The 20,753-nt window shown below is 39.1% G+C and overlaps 1 protein-coding gene across 4 annotated transcripts in view; it reads right to left on the reverse strand.

The window, feature by feature from the left end:
* The window catches only part of GPCPD1 (glycerophosphocholine phosphodiesterase 1), a 43,636-nt gene that overhangs the window by 21,810 nt on the left and 1,073 nt on the right, over window positions 1-20,753 (reverse strand). For 2 of the 4 annotated variants that reach the window (XM_086879081.1, XM_086879084.1), the window contains exons 2-5: window positions 12,604-12,689; window positions 9,072-9,156; window positions 8,055-8,148; window positions 1,622-1,697 (exon numbers count right to left, since the gene is read on the reverse strand). In XM_086879081.1, coding sequence (XP_086735207.1) covers window positions 1,622-1,697; window positions 8,055-8,148; window positions 9,072-9,156; window positions 12,604-12,652 — 304 coding nt within the window. In that variant the 5' untranslated portion in view covers window positions 12,653-12,689. Of the gene's footprint in view, window positions 1-1,621; window positions 1,698-8,054; window positions 8,149-9,071; window positions 9,157-12,603; window positions 12,690-19,694; window positions 19,973-20,476; window positions 20,650-20,753 lie in introns of those variants that run through there. The other 2 variants (XM_086879082.1, XM_086879083.1) reach the window with 2 other exon arrangements.

Here is a 20,753-nt window from a genome sequence, read left to right on the forward strand (position 1 = left end):
CTATAAAGATTTATGTCAGTTTATGCTTTTTCTCAGTTTCTGCATGAAAAAAACTACCAACACACAAAATATCACATTTCACTTCTGGTAACCTGAACTGAGAGTAAAAACATTGCAGTTTTCTGCTGCTGTCTTTTGCTGATAACTACATCCCACTAGTATCTAAGATGCTTTACTTGTCAAAGTAGTGTCAAAGACATTAAATTTTCTTGCAAACACACAGGAAAGTTGCCCTGCTGCACATTTAAAGCTTTTAAATTGAGTTAGTCACAATTAAAATGCTTATTCTGCCCGCATGAGAGAAACCAACCTACCATGAAATATTGAAAACACTCAGTTCACACTATCTTTTATCCTTACTTTTTCCAATGCTTTAAGAACTGAAATCTTAAGTAAATTCACCAGAATTAATAGAACTGTGATAGTCTAAACAACCCATGCATTTCTCAAAACATAAAACTTCACATAATTTTACCTCTACAGTGATTACTCCTTTTTTTCCCTAAGAATCATTTGGCTCCTAACCTAATTTCTTAATAACCACAGGCAACAATTTAGGATCAAAATGACCCAGTGCTAACATATTGTGTTTGCTGCATTTTCTCAAAAACTGCTTATGAAGAATTGAGTATTACTTGGGGAAAAAAAAATCCCAAATGTTTGGAATGAGGTAATCTAAATTTGAAGATAAAGTCTAGGCCCTAGCAGAGGGTAGGCTGCTTATCAGTTACTGACAAATACAGAAATAACCTTCTTACAGGAATAGAAATACTACTAATTCAACTGAAATTAAAACAAAAAAAAAAGGCAAAGGGAGAACAGAACGTGATCATGGTACTACTAATGACTAACAAACAGTTTGTTTCATACCACATTTCTGAAAGACATTTTTCCAAATAATTAGAAAGTTTCTTAACAAATGTGAACTTCTAACTGTGGAGAAAATAATATTTTTCATGTGCTAGAAAAGACAGTGCATAAAACATGCCATAGCAGCATAAGAGATCTAAACTACAAGCTACATTCAAAGGTTATTTCAGTCACTCTTAAATCCCAAACTTTTTCCCTGTTCAGAAAAGCATTAGTAACTTATATGCAAGTCTGCATGCCACCCTTTCTTTCAGTAAAATACATTTCTGTTAAATTGCGGGGTCAATAAGTCCATTCATGTTTCTATTTCCATTAATCCATTTACTTAAAGAAGCCTAATTAAACATTTTTGGTTTAAAATTTTACTAATTAAACAGTACTTAAATAAAAGCAGCAGTGACTTCATACCCTCCCCCCCATTTTCTTTAAAAAAGATAATATGGATCCTTAGTCTCAAAGAATTAAACTTACAGAAAATTATTACAATTCCAAATTAATAAAAAAACAACCCACATAATCTTAGGGATGACAGCAAAGAATTTCACATCCACTCCATTTTGAAGCCACTTATGTATATATACATATATATTTTGAGAGTAAGGCCCATGTTGTGTAAAGAAAAGTCTATACCTCCCACACATTAATAAATTTAAGTATTTTAAAACTATAGCTATCAATCCCTCTAAACCAGTGTGCAGCATATCAGCAATCTTATGCATATGCCTCAAACAGATGCAGTTGATGCCCATACCTAAAGGGGTAATTGATCGTGGTTGTAGATGAGTCTCCCACGTGTGAACTATGACTTCGCAGGGACCATCGATAGTCTGTAATTTAAAAGTTAAATGTCTGCAATAATTTCTTTTGTTAGATCTGACTTTGTACCCATGAAGCTGTTTGGAATGGTTGTGAACTAAACTTAGAGATTTAAGGCAGTAACAGAAGAAGGAGAAGAAGAAAGAGAGGGGAACAGAGAGAGAGAGAGAGAGACTGAAGGAGAAATAAAGAAAACAGATGAGGCTTCTTACCCCTGCAACTGCTGATGACTCTGATGTGTTGTGAATACATATGACAAAACTTATGACAGTCTGACATGGCAGAGAAGTTACATGGAATCATTAAACCTTTACTGCTAACAGATACTCTGCTGGACTACTTTAGTTTCCTTCTGACACAAAAAAAATCTCTGAACTCATTAAGAGTGCTCACTTTGCTCTCAAGCTACAGCAACAGCTTATGAAAAACATACCCCACATCTCTAATTCCAAACAGCACTCAGCATCTACTCATGCATATAGCAGTTGCAGGGGTGGGTTCTCCTTCAAAATCTGACTTACTAAATTGGAAGACTATAAAACAGTTATTAAGTTATTTATCATCTAATTAAAACATAAATAATTGATCCAATCAGCCAGCAATGAAGAGCCTGCAGTCTATTCCAGCTGGAGCATGATAAATTAAATTCTTTCATTAAAAAGAAATATTGTCCACCAAAAGAAGACATTTATTGACAAACACAGTCAAGACTCAGATAACCAGAATAGTAACACAATCTCTTCTTTCAGAACAATTTAACTTTGAAATACCTTTCTAGGTAAAAGCTTTTAGGTAACCACAAGAGAGAACATGCCTGATTCCCAGTTCAGTCACCTTGAGAGGTTTCCCCTAGCATGGCACAGTTGATACTATCAGATGGAAAAAACACTGTCAAATAGCTGCAATTTGTCATTTTGATGTTTTGGGGCCTAAATAACTCTTATTTCCAAAAAATTTGCTATTATTGACAAAGACATGGAAACTTCAATGCCAGCTTATCCCAGTACTTCAGGTTCTTGTTTAAACAGATTTCAGACCCACAGGGACATCCAGACAAGCTTCAAACCCAGCAGTATAATTACACAGGACCATAATGCTCTGTTCCATTACAGCTCACCTAACAAACTCCTCACATGCAGATGGGATTTCCTGACATACACTGACCACATTTAACCTCCCATGCCTTTGGGTGAGTTAACAGCAAACACCAAACATTTCACAAGTACTCAGTAGGACAGGTTTGCTCTGTGAGTCTCAGCTAAAGCAGTGCCCCTAACAAATTCAGAGACATCCACACTTAAAAGTCATGTCAGAAGAAAAACACGTAAAATATGCTTAGTTATGTTTTAAAGACTGAATGCATGTAAAATATAAATAAAATTATATTACTGCTTCCAGTTTATTCCTGTTACAGGGCAGTTTTAGTTCCCAGCTTCTCACTGCTGCCACAATGACCACACTTATGATTTCTAGAAAAGTAAATAATGAGAAGTTTCTTTGCTTTCTTTCACAGCACAGGGGCATTTGCCTGTCACAATGACAGTTTTTAAAGCTGCAAACCATGTTTGTCAGCAGGGAGGCTGCCATGTACTCCCACCACGCAGGCATGCAAGATCTCCGACAGCAGCTCCCACAAACACGTGCACAAATTTAGTCCGTGAACCTGGGCAATGCAGATCTTCCTAACATGGATTAAGATGTTTTCTTCAAAAGGTAAGCAAAGGGATTTTCCTTGTAAAGCCCCTCACTGTATTGTATGAAAATACCAATTTATTTCTTACACTACTGTAACTGTCCATTCTAAACTTAGGTTCTAAAATGATGAATGAATTTGAATAACATTATCCCAACAATAAGGACACCATGCTGGATACATTCAGCACAATTTCCTCTCCTGAAAGGAATACAATGGACTGATTGTGCATTTAATCCCAGGAACCCTCAACACTTTCCACACTAAGAAGAGCCAAGCAAAGCTACCTGGAAAAAAAGGGCAATTGATTAGAGAACAAGCACAGACATCACTAAGAGCCCTCTCGATCCCTGTTCAGACTATCTCTGAGTTTACAGGCATTTAAAAAACATTTTAATTACATGTAACAGAAACCATTGTTACAATCAGGTCAAAATAGTAATGTAATTTCCATGGCATATACTGACCACATCTGAAAAGCAGCCCAGCTGAGCAGCAGAACTAAATGTTGTGTCATCAATATTAATAGTATGGTAATGTTGCCTAAAAGGAGAGTATCTAGAGGACAATCTTAAAAGGGCATCGATTCAAAAGTCACATCAAGCATCTCACAGGCAATACACTGAGGTAAGTGGCACTGTGGATCCTTTTCTACTAATACAGACAGGTTTTTTTAAAAGCCAACACAAACATTATGTTGCTTGATCTTGATTAGCTGAACATCTGATGCAATTTTAAAGCTTTTAAAGGACTTTCAAGAACTTTTTTTAAAAAGCAAGTCCTTTTCCATTATGAGAAGATGGGACCTCCCTCTGCAGCAGTCATTAGACACTTCTGAAATGAAGGGTAAAATGCCTGTCTAGCATAATGGTTCAGAGGTTCAAAGCAGATGCACCATCTGCATGAAGCGCCTGGGTACTCAGTACAATTAAATAATGAAAACACTTCTGTGGATGTTTCAATGGTAATTTAGGAGATCAGTTCCAAAGTTCCTGTTTTAAAGCAACACTATAAGTAGACATTAGAGGAGGGGGAAAACTCAAACCAAATCTTAAAAATGCCACACAAACACATTTATCCAAGTGCACTTTGCTAATTAAAACTATGTTTCAAGAATAATAATCTACTTCAATAATATGAAGCAGCTAAATTAGACTTAATTGCTAAAGCTGCATCTCTGACCAAAATCTCTCTGGATTTCTATACCATGTAGAAGACAATAATTAAGCACTAAACTGAATAATTAAAGCCATTCAGCCACCATATCTAACTTGCAAGGCAGCATCACATAAAAGTCACCTGGCAGGAAATGCTGAGCTCAGTGAAGATTTTATAGCTCTAGTATTTCCAGTAACAGTTTCACACACAATCTGCTATCTCAGCAGATAATAATGTCTTCGTTACTATAACGATAACCATGGGTTCTTAACCTACAAAAAACTTTTCTAAGGCATTAATTACTGAATCTAGGTCTAATTTTCACCTTTATTACTATAGTCCAGGCACTAAATGGATTTCTTTACTTGCACTTTAAAAAAAGTAAATTTAACTCTCATTTGAAACCTCTGTAATTAAACAGAAAGTGTGAAACACGTCCTCCAATCCAGTTTTTAAAGTCCTGCTACATGCAAAGATAGATTAGTTATTTCACATTTGACTTGAAAGAAGTAACCCTGAACTTGGACGCTTACTTACAGTTTTAAGAGCAAATACAGAACACAGCTCAACAGAATAAGGTGTGTTCCTTACTAAAGTTTTCAAATAAGCATCATGCTTATAAATGCTTATAAACAGTGCATGTAAAATTATTCTTCTAAAACATAAGATATACAGAAGACAAATTCCAGCCAAGGGAGTTTTGGTGTGCCTCACACATAAATTCCCTCATAACCCGCCACCTCTGCCCCTGCCACAAACAGAAAGGGAGTGTAGAATAAAACCCAGGAAGATCCTCACTGGGAGCTCACTGGTACCAAACTTTGCTCAAGGAAAGAAAAACCTTGAGCAAAATAGTTTAATTTACTGTCTTTTTTTTATCCAAGTGTGTGTATTTATTTTTCTTTTTAAATGCTTAAGATAAAAATGGTTGCAATGCAGTAAAATCTTTTGATATGCAGGAGCCAAGACTTGACACCAATTTTATAGTAAAATGTTCTTTGTATATATATTTGTATTCATGCAAAAATTCTACAAATTTCAATATATTGAGTATTTAAAAAAAAACCTGCTCTATTTACATAGCCACAATTATGTTAACACCAATATGCCTCACTACAAACAAGACTTTCCATTACATCATCCTTTCCTTCAAGTAAAAAAAATTCAAGATCAAGTGGCGCTCTTCTTACAGGGAGGTGAGAAAAAGACTTCACTTTTTTTTAAATGAAATGTCAATTATTCTATCTATTTTCAAATCTACGCTGTAGCACTGCTACAGGTACTCTAGGAACTACCATTTCTCTGTGTAAACGTGTATCACCCCCATCTTTGCCACCATGTCCAACTCAAGCACCTTCACAGATGCAGATGCTGTAGAAGGGAACAGTAACTTCAGGTGGATCTGTCCTCAGCATGATTTACTACTTATGTGATGCCAAATTCGTATACTCAGACTTGAACGTATAGTGATGATTACACTTATTTTACTACATGTAAAACTGACATAAAAAATGAAGTGTCAGAGATCATATATTGCCAGCTTGTCAAATTTAGATTAATCACATGCAATGCCTAATGAAATAAATTCTGACATAGAAGTATGCAGAATAATTTAACTTAAAAGTATTTTTTCCTTATCATCATTTCCTTAATGCTAAAGTTCTCCATGTAGTGCTTCATTTGCACTATACTGTACACAATAATCCTGGTTTTTATTCATTGTTCTTTAAGAAGTTTATAAAGAGAGGAAGAAAACATTGTACCTGGATTTCTTTTCTTCAAAAGCCTTTATTTGATAAGAAATAAAGTCCTGTGCATTTAGCAGATACAAGCCAGACACCACTAAGCTGATAACCCTGTACCCAGGAATTCAAATACTTTGTTTTGTAGGGTGGTTTCCTTTTCTCCTGCCCTTTACATTTAGAAGCTCTTTATGCTGGTATTGCATAAAATTCATACTTACCTTGGCAGACTCTGCATCACACGGTGCATAAAGTGTGCACGATACAGAGCACCTACTCAAAGAAACACACTCACCAATACAGAGGGTAAACTTTTGCAAATGGTAAAACAGTAATTGTATTGTCTGCTGTCTATGGCTCAGCCTCTGCTCACTAACTCTGCTTTATTGAGTGTGCTATTGCTTACATTTAAACTTAGGGGCATTTACAAAAAAAAATAAAAATAAAAATGTAAGAGTCCCATTAGAGCTGCTGAGCTGTAAGAATTAATCTACTTTTGGCCTCAGTTTGACCTCAGCAAAAGAAATCTATTATTGGCCTTCCCTTCTTTTGCCTCCAAGTATCAATTTAAATACCAGTTTCTGACTGGACTATTTCACATGCTGTAATGAAAAAAACAGAACTGTGTTTCATTTGAAATTAGTATCCTTCACTGAAATCATACCTCCATCAAATATTTTCTTTTTAGTGAAAAAAGGCTGACAAAAACTTACATGCTCTTGACAGTAATCTGAAATTTTTAAAAGGTATTGATGAGATGGTTCTGTAACTCCTTTGCACACTTAGCTACTGCCTTCATAATCCCAGTTTCAATGAGGAACTAAAGCCCAGGGTGAATAGCTACAGGATATTAATAAAATAAGAAAGACAGCAAAAGCAGCATTAAATTTCTTAAGGTTATTACTTGTTATTATGAAAAACAGTTCAAGAGTAGCTGCTTATTTTCCCAACTCAGCCCAGATTTTTCCTGGGTGCAGCCTCATCCCATCTGAACAACTTCCCCCTGCCCTAGTGCAAAGTTTGCAAACCAGTACACTGCCACATACATTAAACTCTAATTTATGTAACTTCAAGTCATATGCAACTTTGACATCAATACCTGTAAAAACATATCTCTCTCTGTCTCTTGAGTGTTTTTTTTCCCTCCAAGTCGTGCAAATACCTATATACAAACATACAGAAAACCATGGGATGCCTCATCCCTTGTTTTACCTTTTCACTTCAAGAGATTAACTTACATTAAATATGCAACACAAACTCTGGTTAATACTTCTCATGCTTCACAAAAACAAATCTTTAATTTTTTTAAGAATTTTAATGCACCTCCTACACTAACCACTTTTCTCATACTGTCACTTGCTTCCACCCTATAATATAGAATGGAAGCTACAGATGTCACATACTATCACATTCCTTCCACAGATCATCTGAGATCCATGCCCAAATCCATATTAAATTCTAACTATGAGAACTTCACCATGTTATTTAAGCTTTATAATAATGTCAGGGATTTCTTTACTACTGAAATTTTTAGAATACTAACACTGGTAAAAGAAAGAAGAGAATATAATTAAAGTTAACAGCACATGGTCATGTATTTCCAGAAGTGAACTGTTAGTATCTCCACAAATGTTTTAATGTTTCACATGTTGCAATTCAGGACTTATTTCTAAAAAAATCTCATGTTTAACTCAGGAAATCTTTTTTTCTTTTTTTTCTATTATGGGAATTTTACTAGAGATGAGCCAACTTAAAGTAGAAAAGATCATACATACCTTAGGTTCTAGAAAGTATCCTTTAAAATACCGATACTGAACAGGAATTCCTCTAGGAAGCTCTACAGTAGCTTTCCATATTTTCTCAGATGTCCTGTAGAGAAAAAAAAAAGCAACCAACCAAAAAAAAAAATGTTTCAAAATACAGCCTAACAGCTACCTCGGACACATGTCTAAGTAATATTCTAAAATAAAGTCTAGTGTACTGTTGCAAGGAAAGCTATTACAAAGTACCTTAGCCAAACATGCACAGAACATGAGATGTACTTAGAACTGAAACTGAACTTTTTGACTGACAGATCTGAAGTGCTCTAAGAGAGCAAGAATTCTCATCCCCATTGAACAGATGGGGAAAACATGATGAAGTTTCAGAGACTCATCCAAGATCACAGAGCAAGTCACTGAGAATTACAAACACAGCCTGCAAACCCTAATTTCCTGCATCACAGAGCTGCTATAAGCTGGCACTATTTTAAGAAACTACTGAGCTCTTCCACTGCATTTAAACTTTCTTTACATACACTCATGCTTATACACACATCTCCCCCTCCTTAAGAATTTTAATGCAACTCTGTTTAAATAATCTCCTCCCCATCACCTTCTAGCACAATAATATAGTCTTTACTTTCTTTCCATCCTGTACATCTCCTATCAGCCATGTACATCAGCCATGGGACTGAGAATTGCCTCAAAGCAGTTTCTTACCCCAAGTATCTACAGCTACACTATTGAAATGTCAGCCACAACAGCAGAAGCATCATCTGTAACTAGAAAAGTACACCCAAATTTTGTATTTTCTTAAATATATTCCTAAGCATTCAAAGTGCTCAAGGGCAACACAAGGAATTCTGGAGTTCTACTAATAGTATATGCAGCTCAAGAGTTTACAAACTCGAAAGTCAGAAAAAATTTGTTGCTCCAGAACTACAGCTACTTCAAATGGATCAAGTGGAAAAAAAAATAAAAAATATGAAAAAAAAATCCCCCAAAGAAAACCAAAAATCACAACCAACTTACATATCCTCAGTCTGGAGGACCACCGCAGCTTGCGGATTCCAATTTCCCAAAGCACTGCAGCTCCCACATATTGCAAAAACCTCTCCTAAAGAATCCAAACAGGAAAAAAAAACCACAATCATCATTACTCCAGGCTAGATGGCATTAAAAAGCACAGCCACAGTCAAGCTTTTAAGTATTTTAAATATATACACCAGAATCATTCATCTAAAATCCCTCCTGTCCAGAAAGGAATCTTAGCCCACCCAAAACCACAACAGCATTTTCTTCACCATCCCAAGGACCTCAGAGAGGGACTACTCACAACCCCAGCCCTTGAAAGGGTTGGCTTCCAAACTGATGTTAAGTAATATTGTTCAAAACATCTCTGGGAATAGAGCAGGCAAATTTTCACAGTAAAATGTTTAATCTCAAGATAGCACAATTATTTTCCTAGATACTTTCTATTTGTTAATGTATGTCCACATTCCTTCAAATACATACCAACAATTTAGAAAGCACAAACAGCATGTTGCTAGCATTATTCCCAAGGCAACATACCAAATTAATTTGACTCTCAAGAGAAATAAAGTTAACTTTGCTGCTATGCTTTCAGTTTTTACTGGACATCAAAACATAACAAAACAAAACATTGTTACACAAAAAACCCACATGAAATTGTCACCCTTATCTTAATGCATACATACATACAGAACTCAAAAGGTCACAACAGTATATTTAATTTTGGGATATCCCAAAGTGACCACTGCAGCATACCTTTGTTTTTAATATAAAACCTATATGTATCTGACTGTCAGAACAACAATGATGAATACTAAGGGAAAAAACAAATTAGTATTTTGCTCTTACAGGGTTTCGACAAGATTTTTGGACATAATAAAAAGCTGATGCAGAATGAGAAAATATGGAGTCTTAAAGTACAGTCAAAGAAAGAGAATGATACAAGCATCTCTGACTTACTTCCTGTTCTCAAAGTGAACAGTGTGGGAGACACAGTAATCCCAAGATACAAAGTAGACAAACTGTATGCAACAAGTGTACACTACCTTTTCCTAAGCCACACATCACAGATGACACTTCAAAGTATACAGTTACAGTTTGGAGGATGTCTTTATGTCTCTAAAATTGTGTCCTTTTTCTCCAGTTAAACTAATAAGGGATACCACCAGGCCTCTTTATGAAAGAAACCTCTGCAGACCCAGGGATTGGAAAATGTCTACAGAAAGTAAGACAATTTTTATCTGAAAGCAGTTTGTTGAATTAATTTTACATAACACCTAGAAATTCAGTCTTTTTTTAAAAAAAGAAACAACTTCTGCTGCAATTCATTACAAAAAAAAAGAAGCCCAAGTTTTCTGGATGCTCACTGTAAGCATACAAAAATCTGCCTTAGGAGTATATTTAGTATGCAATTGCCTATGTCAGGTGCTTTCCATTTTTCACCCTATCCTGAGGCACATGATGGTTTGCTTTTTTTTTTTTGCAGGGAGGAGATAAAGCGGGGAGGGAAGACCAGCTGAACACCACAAAGGTAGAATTTCTATGTGGAGATATTAAAAAGAAGTTAAAATTCTTTTAACACCCCTTTAAAATGGCAGTACTTAATACATCTTTGTGTACACACAGCCAACCTTTGAAGTGCCATCTAATTATATTCCTCTCAGTAGGTGCCAGCTGGAATAGTTCTCTGGGCTCTTATTTTAAACAAATGTGTGACCACCTCTCAGTAAGGCAATGCTTGAACAGGATGTGCAGCCACCCCTTAACTCCCTACAACAACTACACTGAGGCCAAATTAGGATTTGTAAAACACTGCCTTTAATTATTCCAGTAAATCCAAAGTGAAATGCATGACAAACTGCCTTCCCATAGACAATTCTGAACACAGTGGGGATTTGGGCTGGGTTTGTTTCAAGCTCAGGGTCCTCAGCTTCTCCCCTCTCCTTGCCATGGAATTCAAGGCTGCTCCAGGCAGAGTTCATTCAGCTACTGCAAAGAAGGTTGATCTAAGCCTTCTGCCCCAAACCAAAGCTTTCAACACCCTCACTGATCCAACAACAGTAACAAAAAAACCAACAATATCAATATTGTCATAAGCAGAACTGCCCTTTTGTGTCATTTCTTTATGCTGTATTTCCAGACAATTCTTCATGAACAGCCACTGAGGCAGGATCTAGCTCTCACTAATCCTACTTTCCATTGCAGATATTATTAGTACAAGAAGAAGTTATACATCCAAAGTCAGCTTTGCTAGTGACACTGCCATCACAGCTGTGGAAGCAACAGTGTAAGCAGGACAAAGAGAGCATAGCTTGCAACACTCCGTGGTACAGCTACACCAGACCTCCTGAGCTGAGGTCATTGTACTTTAAAATTTTAACATTTTATCCAGAATGCTATAAAAAACTCTACCCTTTATTAACAGCTTTATGATGATAGTGAGTATAAGTTTTCAGTTCCCAAATGCCAAATCATGAGGGAGAAACACAGGAGAGGTCTAACACAGGGCAGACATCAAAACCTGTAAAATGTTTTTATCATTTTCTTCCCCGCCAGCTACAGGAGACACTTCTGCCATCTGGCATTAGCCTGGCACAGGAATTTTGTCAATCTGCTTCCACATTCATCTGTTTCTGTTAGGCAACCACAAATTCCTTTTCTGGTGTAACTTCTGTGCTGGTTTTTGGCTGGGGTAGAGTTAATTTTCTTCACAACAGCTAGTAGGGGCTATGTTTTGAATTTGTCCTGGAAGCAGTGCAGATAACAGAGGGATATTTCAGTTACTTCTGGGCAGTGCTTACAGCACCAAGGCTTTTTTTGTTCTCTCTCTACCAGAGAGGGGGCTGGGGGTACACAAGAAGTAGGAAGAAACACGTCTGGGAGCAGTTGTGTGGACCTCAAGCTGTGGTTAAACCACAACTCCTTTTTCCAAGTTTCTGAAGATGGAAGTCAACGTAATATGCACAATTTATCAACACCAGATCTTCATGTTCTACCTGATGTGATACCTTGTGTTCCTCATTTGGATTACAGAAGTTATTTTACACTTTTTTTTTTTTTTTTGGCATAGACAGAATACTGAATTAAGCTGCATATTCTTTCTGTCTGTAACTTCTGTCACATCTTGTGAGAACTTTCCACAGGGATGCAGAGAGAATGAAAAACAGAACACATCAGTGCATGCCTAAATATCATAGTTCAGAATACAAATGCTTGTTTCCATGGAATAAAAGGATACTAAAGAAAGAAGATTTTAAGCCAATCATGACCATTTCAGCTAGCATCAAAACCTCTAGCACATTATGAAATTTTTGTTTGGAGAAAGAAGTAAAATTTATTTCCCAACTCTCATTTTCAGATTTGTAGGTGAAATGTCTTAATATATTTTAAAATTATTTATCATTTTCATACTTGAACTGACCTGTTCTTTTATTTCTGAGGAAAACAGACGAGACAGCCTTTAAACACTCCTCTATTATATATATTTCTCCTATGCCAACCATACAAAAAGGAGAAAGCATGATTTGAGTACCTGGTGCTGATGATCCTCTTACTTCAAAAGTGACTTGACAAGAGGTCATTTCTGCAGAACTTCTGTCTTGGGATAGCTGAAATCTTCTAGAGTGGGAAGAAAAAGATACTACTTTGAGGAACCATCAATACATTTGTTGCTGTTCTAAGTAAGAGGAAACAGAAATCCCACCACTTACAGGGAAGTAAGCCACTTGTGATAATACTGTTTGAGTGAGCAGCAGCTCTTTAAAAGTGGCTGCAGACCCAGAAAACAGCATCCAGCTGCAACACTGGCACAAGAAGAACACTACTAAATCAAATACCATATGCAAGTATCAATATACTGCAGCATTTATCAGTCTTCAGCTGAGATTTTTCAAAACTCTCTTTTTGACTAACTTTGCTTCCAAGGAGGGCACTGAAAGTTTTTAAGAGATTTAAGATTATAACCCTTGGCAAACAGTAACTTCTGTCTCATCTGTGCTATTCTTCAGCATCCTCTACAAAGCACAAGGAAGTCTTCACAGAGAAGCAGCTTGATGGAAAAGGAGAACAACCCACAACAGATGGCAGCTCTCTGCTGTCACTTGTCCATCACTGCAGACTCTGCTCCCCTACTTCCAGGCTTTCACAGGAAGCACCAGTAGCAACTGGAAGCACCAAGCAGTCTTCAAAGCAGCCCAGCAGGAAGGGACTGCCTTTAACCAGGGCAGCAGCTGCAAGATTGACACTGCCTCAATTTTCTCCTCCAATACACAATACTTTGAAAACAAACTGGCAGAACCCCACTTGCACCATTACAGCAGAAACACTATTGATGTATCACATCCTTTCATATTATTTACAAAAGCAGCGGTCATAGTAAAGTCCACCTATGGATGTTGCTAGATTGTCATCACCCAAGTGTATCCATCTGGACATAGGCAACAAAATAATTGGACTAATTATGTGCAGAATAGATTTTGCAATGGTTTCAATTAATCCAGTTCTTTACATCACTGTGGGAGGCTTTTTGTTCTGTGTGTGTTTTGTTAGGCTCTTTTTTAAACCAAGGAAATCGAATGTTACTATTGCTATTTTCGAACAGGACAAATAGCACTTCATTTCAGTACAATCTTGGTCAGCAATACTTTAATAACAACATCAGGAAGAACTAACAACACTGAAAAAATTTTGCCTTTCCTTAGCTCTACTACTACAAGGGGAAGCCCTTGACTCCAAAGGGCACAGGACAGTTAAACATGCCTTGAAAGCAAAAGATAATCAGATACCAAACAGGAGCGGGGGGAAAAAAACTCATCATCAAACCTCATTCCTTGTGGGCATTTACAACGTTATTGCAAGTATTGAACCCTCAGAAATGTTTCTTCTGGATATTATCCTCCTCCTCTTCTCAACTGCAACTTTCCTCCTCTATTCCTACTGTAACTGCAGCTGACTTTACATTCCTTTTCTCCTCCCTTATTTTCCCTCTCCAAGTCCAGGAAAAACTAGTAGTAAAATTTTCCAGTAGTAAAATGAGAGAAAAAAAATAGTAGAAATATGAAGGTTTCTGCATTTGTCTTTCACAAATTTTATCATTCTGCAAATGATAAAATCCCAGACTACTGAGGCTAGAAATAAGCACAGCTGATAAACAGGAATTCCAGGAAGGGCACACCCTTTGGGAACTTTCTCACGTGCGTATCATTAGCTGTGTGTATCATTAGCCGTGCGTATGCTAAGTGACACATTCTAGCACTTGTTTTCAGCAGTTATTTATAGAGAGAAGCACAGCACATTTCAGTACTGGAACTAAGACTGGATTCACAAAACTAGTCTAATATGATAAAAAAAAATCTCAGTGTAATGCAGAGAATATAAATTACTTGCGTGTATTTATGATGACACCGAGTAGTCAGGAGCTTGGCTGTGTTCCTTAAATGCCCTTGCTTGGACAGCCTTTAATTGAAGAGGAGCCAAAGGGGAAATGAAGTAGGAAAAAATGCCTTTCAAAAGTCCACAAAGTTCCCCAAAACAAGAACATGTTTTTGGCTTGCAAAAAAAACAAAACAAAACAAAAACCCACCAAACCAACAACTGTTTCCAAAGCCAATGCAACAACTCAAATTTAAACTTCACAAAACCCAGCATGTGTCCTACTGCAAATGAACTAACTACCCAACTGTTCCTAGAGAATCATCCAAAATCCTTCTAAGTCTATGAAGCTTTTAGCCAATCTTGTAAAAATTCTATGTACCTACTTGCAAGACAGGTATGGACTTTTCTAAACTGCCTAGTAAAAATAATTTTACTTTTCTACATAGCAGTAGCCAGTGGTAACAAGATTTTGATACTGCCTTTGTAAATTTGCCAAAATTCTACCAAAAATGCATTTTATATCAAAAAAATACTCAACCTACCTAAGGGATGTATATGAAGAAAACAAAAATTCCACTTCACCAAGCAAGGGCATGTTTTTTTCTAGCAGAACTGCAGGTACAGGTATTGCACTTGTATTTAGGATCAAAGTACTAGCCCTCATTCTGAAAAAAATGTATTTTCTAGCAGAGCACTGAATGCAAACACACAGCAAGGAAAAATCAGGTTTGCTTTTTGTTAAGGAATCAAGGCTATTATTGGTATATTATAATGCACTTATAAGAGCAGTCTGTGCTTTCAAGACATGATACAAAAACATTTTATTTTGGGGGAAGGAGAAAAAAAACCAGCTTAAGTTTAGCTATCTAGTTGCTGCTGGTTCCTGAAAAGAGAAAATAATTTAATTCCCAAAAGGGAATGGCAAGCTTCAACAATCAAATCCTCTGACCTCTAAGTGTCAGGCAACTTTGAAACGTGATGTTCCCTCCTTCAAATTTTCAGCATGGCTTAACCAAAGAAGCTGGCAAAGAATTAACAAAATCCTCTTTTGCTCCCCACTCCTGCAATGATGGATTTTTAGGAGAACGCAAAGAATCCTCAGCTCAGAGGGGTCATGTCATAACTGCTTACAGGAACTGAAGCAAATTAGAACAGTTACATTAAACATGATAAACACCTCCTGATCAGCAAATATTAATAAAACTGACTGAGCAGATTTACAAACTAGAAATCCTCGTGCAACAACCCTTTTTAAACAATTTCTGAGTCCAAAAGTAATAAAGCTGAATTCACATCTGCTGCAGCAACAGGCATCCAGATGCTAACGTGGGTGCAAACAATTCTCTTCCTATGTTACACTTCCTTCCTCTCTTTGGTCAGCTTTTATAGACTACAACCACATCCAAGAAAGCAGTGAATACTTGAATCTCAGTTTTCTTCATGGGGAAGGTGTATCACACAGGTAGAGACTTATCAGCACTTTACGAAAAAAACAACAAAAAACAAACAAACAAAAAAAAAAAACCCAAAAAAATAATTAAAAAAACCAACCCCCAACATGAAAACATTAATAGGAAGAAAAGAATAGGAAATACAAACTCTGCCCTCCAGGGAGTTCTAAAAGAGAACTTCTAGAAAATGCAGGTAAGAAAGAAAAGATGACATAACACAATCAACTATTAAAGTGTCCCAAAGTATCATAGATTTCCTCTAAAATGAGGTAATAAATATCATAGGGGATGGAGAAGACCAAAATTTTGGAAGATTTGATTGGAAGACCAAATATCAGGACAGGGACTTAATTTATTAATTCAATCTTGAAGTTAATTTGAACCCTCTGGTTTACAGGTCTGGTGATATATTAAAACCCTTCCAAGCCTTCAGCTTTAGTGGATTATTCTGCCCCACCCTTAACTTCCCTAACCTTTCCAATATGATTTAAGAGGTGCTGGCTGCTTGCTGTACCATATCTTGTATGTTTTTTCAGGATTAGCTAAACACACACCAGGTAATCTGGGGCAATCCTGGAATATAACAGCCTATCTGACAAACACTGAACAAATTCCAGAGTCATAAAAATTCATAGAAGCCATGAAGCCAGGTTAACTGCTCTCTGCTGAATACAACTGATATTTTTAATAGCAACTTGAACAGGTTTTGAGGCTCTAATTCCAGTGGTCCAAGGGTAGGCTTGAAGTACAACAGGATTTTTTTTTAACTGTGGAGACTTACAAGCCTGAAGGCCTTGAACTTTGTTGCATGGACAGAGGGCTTTCAAAATTAAGCAGTGAATGCTTCAAGCAACTATCTTGACAGATCTGAATGAAAAGCTGATTTTATGAACTCTAAGCTGGGCTGTAGAATGGCTGGTTGCACATAGCACATCCATTAAGGATAATCAGAATTTGATAACATGCTGGTAAGAAAGCCAAAAAGTATCTGACTCACACCAAAGTGCCACATTTCTCCCCTTCTCTCCTCACAAAAAGCCACCAATCTCTATGTAATACACTAATAGTAAAAAATTCTGATGCAAAGCTATCAACCCAAAACTCTCTTGGGTAACATTATATTTAAAAATGACAGGATAATATGCAGCATGTTTTTCCAATGACATGAAGAAAATACAGCTTACAAAGTATCTTTTTAATGGATGCTTTGGTTTATTTTTTTTAAGCTAATACATTCTATAGGGACTTAATGGGATTTTTCAAAAGTAATTAGACAACTAAAATGAGACAACTAAGTATACAGGTGCAACAAAACTCCTGCAATGCATTTTAATGCTTTCAAACATCTGATTTTTAGTGTAAGATTACTTCTTTCTGCTCTGTTACTGAATTTTCTTAGTTAGCTGCAGAAAAATGAAGCCCACTGTACTGGGTATGGCTGAGATGGAGTTAATTTTCCCTACAAAAGCCCTCCCAGTGCTGTGCTTTGTACTGGCAGCTAGAAAACTGTCGATAACACAGCAGAGTTTTGGCTGTGCTCACACAGCATCAGTGCTGTCTCTCCAACATTCCTCACTATCACCAGGAGGCTGTGGGCTAGCAACATCCTGGGAGGAGACACAGCCAGGGCAGGTGATCCAAACTGATTAAAAAAAATAAAAAAAAAAAAGCTAAAAGAAAGAAGGGCATTTGTTATTTAAGACATTTCTCTTCCAGAGCAACCCCTACACATATTGAAACCCTGCTTCCCTAAAGGGAAAGTAAAAAATAAAATCTTCTGCTTCCCCTTGCTTCTGCATGAATTATTTCTGCTTTAATAAACTGCCTCTACCTTGACCCCCGAGGCTTTTTCCACCTTTCCTCCCCAAGGAATGACAGAACTGCTTGGTGGGCAACTGGCACTCAGTCAAGGTCAACCCACCAGCACCATCTATGCACAAACAGGCTCTTTCATAATGCTAGCACACATTTCATCACAGATCATGGTGCACAGTCCTGAAAGTGCACAATCCAAAAAGTAAACAAGCTCAATTATTTCAAAATATCTCTCCATTTTTTTTTTTTTATTTTTTTATTTTTTTTGCATATAAAGATAAAATCAGCAAGGACTAGAAGGCTGGAATATTTTTGCTTTTATTTCTGTCATTTTGAGCTGACATTTTCCACCTTAAGAGACTCAGAGATGTATCAACACCAAAGAAAGTCCAACCCCACGCTGAAGCAGGGGAAAGGTGCGCAATCCCAGCCAAGTCATTTGACAGCTGGGAGGACACACTGGCAGCACTGGGGCTGACACAGAGCACCCCTTGCAGCCTCATGAGCCATGAATCTGAACACGGCCCAGCACTGCTGGAGAAGGTACTGCACTCAGATTTTACCTTCTTAAAAGCTGTGCTACACTCAGTAATAAAAAACCCACCATGCATCAGATCTGCTGCTGTGCTGAACAAAGAGATGCGAGCCTAAGACACAGACTGTGATATTCCAAAAACAAGAAGTCACATCTGGTTAATCTTGTAATATGATGAACAGATTTTGTTGCTTGTGTTTGGTCCTAACAAGGTATCAGATATTACAGAATACATCTAAAGCAACAAATTAGACATGCAAAAAAATTATGTAACAGTAGCTGATGACACCTGGGTTTTAGAACAGCGTCAGAGGATATATTTGTCAGGGCATTCCCTCTAACAACTGGGAGAGAATTTTTAGAAACAGCATTACAGCATCCACTCCTTCATATTCAACCAAACAATGAGAGGGTTCTTCCTGCCCCCTCCTTTCCCCTCCTGCTGCACCTCAACTGCAGGAGCAAGGATGACCAGAAAGTCAGCAGGTCTCTCCTCCTGCATTGCAGGGCTAACACTGGACAGCAAACAAACTTGCACAGAAGATCTGGACATGCTGTTCTGACTCAAAGGCTGAAATTTTACCAACAGACTTATGATGACATTTAGAAAGCAGCAAAGCGATACCTCTGGAATTACAACACACTAATACATAGCAAGTGAGAAAAATATCTTGAGGATTGTATTTTCAGCATCAGTTTAGCTCCCCATGTGCGGGGCCAAGTCAGCTGTGGTAATCAAACATAAGACCCCTCTTGGTTCCCCAACAATGTATCTGCTTTAAGTAACAATAAGTTATTGCACTCAGCATTTGGCAAATACCTGTCTATGTGACAGACTCTTCCGCCTCAGCTATACCACAGCAGTTTTGCAAAGTTCTTGAAACAGACAGGAAACAGCTGGGGCACGTTTTTAAGTGAAACAGAGCAGCATCAATCTGATTCCTCTTTTCTGAAGGGTTGTTTATTATTAACGTATGGCTGACGTGATCTTAGGCAGGGAGTAATTTAGCTCTCTGTGATCACACTAACATTTCTCACTTAGGAATGACTTGGACAAATAACATGTATAATGCTCCCCACAGCTCCCAACAAACCACTTTTTTTAACGGGTTTTCAAAGCCTGGATCCTTTCTGTTGAGGGTCTATGTGCTTTACTGAAAGATTAATTACGTGGCAGCTTGGGCTACCAGTGTCTATTTAAGACCAACAGCATTCTCCTACTTTTTTAACATCTCATATAGCAGTTTTACAAGAAGCGGTGCTAGAGCAGAAATACATATGATAAAAATAATTCTATTTATCAATTATTTCACCTTACCATTAACATCTAAAATATGTTGAAGGCTAACCTCCATCTAACACGGCGTGCTCTGACAAATTAAAACATTAATACTAACAAGACAAGCTATTAACTTAAAAGAAAAAAAAGATAAAAACGGAAGAACGAACCTCTGCCTGGTTAGGGCGCAGGTAACAGATTAACTTTTAAAGTTCAGCTTAATCTAGAGCTGCCTCACTAGCGCCTGTGCGATCAATAACACCAAACCACGAGCCGGCAGCATCATCGCTGTGTTCCTTCAGTGCAGAGCGGAGACAAAGAACAGCGCAGCGCACACCCCCCCACGCTCGGCAGAGCCCAGCGGCGCCGCAGCGCGCCCAGCCCGCCACCCCTCGCAGCCGGCCGGGCACGGACCGAGGGCTCCCCGCCGCCCCTCGCGGCACCGCCCGCAGCGGGAGCCGGGCCGGGAGGCGGCGCGCCACGTCCCCGGGCCCGCCCCGGCCCGGCCGCTTGCATAATGCGGCAGCCGCGGGACCGCCCCGGGCCAGGGCTTTAGGCGGCGACGTAAACAAACAGAGCCGCCGGCGCTCCCCGGCCCGCAGCCCACCAAGCCTCCCCACAGGGCGACAGCCGGGGCCCGGCCGGGCAGCGCCGGGAGCGCGATGCGCCCGCAGCCCGGGCAGCACCGCAGCAGCCCCCGGGCGCACGGAGCCGCGCTCTTCCCGCCGCCTCTCAGAGAACCCGAGGGTGGCGTCCCGGTCCCCGGACGACGCGCTCCTCCCCCGCGTCCTCTCAGATAATGCACCGGCCCCGCGACGAGCGCGGCACCGCTCCCTCAGCGTCCTCCCCGCGCAGGGCTCGAACAAACCCTGCTCAGCCGCACCAACCACCCTCAGTCCCCTCCGCCGCCGCGCAGCCCCACCGCGACACGCGGCCGGCGGCACCGACTGACCTGGCAGAGCGGAGCAGCGCTCCGGGCCCCCGTTCGCTTTGTGCGGGGCTGCGGACAGCGCAGCCCGGGCTCCCCGCCCCTCCTGCCGGGGCCGCCGCCCGGGGCCGCTTGACGGGGGTGGGGAGGGGGCGGCGCGGCCCCAACCGGTTCCAGCTGCCCCCCGCCAGCCACGTGACCTCGCCGCGGCCCCGCCCACTCCGCCGTGGCCAATGGGAGCGCGGGAAGGGCCGGGGGCCGGGCCCGTTCCTCGACAGCGGCGGGGCAGGAGGGCGGGCCC

This window comes from Cyanistes caeruleus, chromosome 2 (assembly GCF_971803275.1).
Source record: "Cyanistes caeruleus chromosome 2, bCyaCae1.hap1.1, whole genome shotgun sequence".
NCBI classification, from domain to species: domain Eukaryota; kingdom Metazoa; phylum Chordata; class Aves; order Passeriformes; family Paridae; genus Cyanistes; species Cyanistes caeruleus.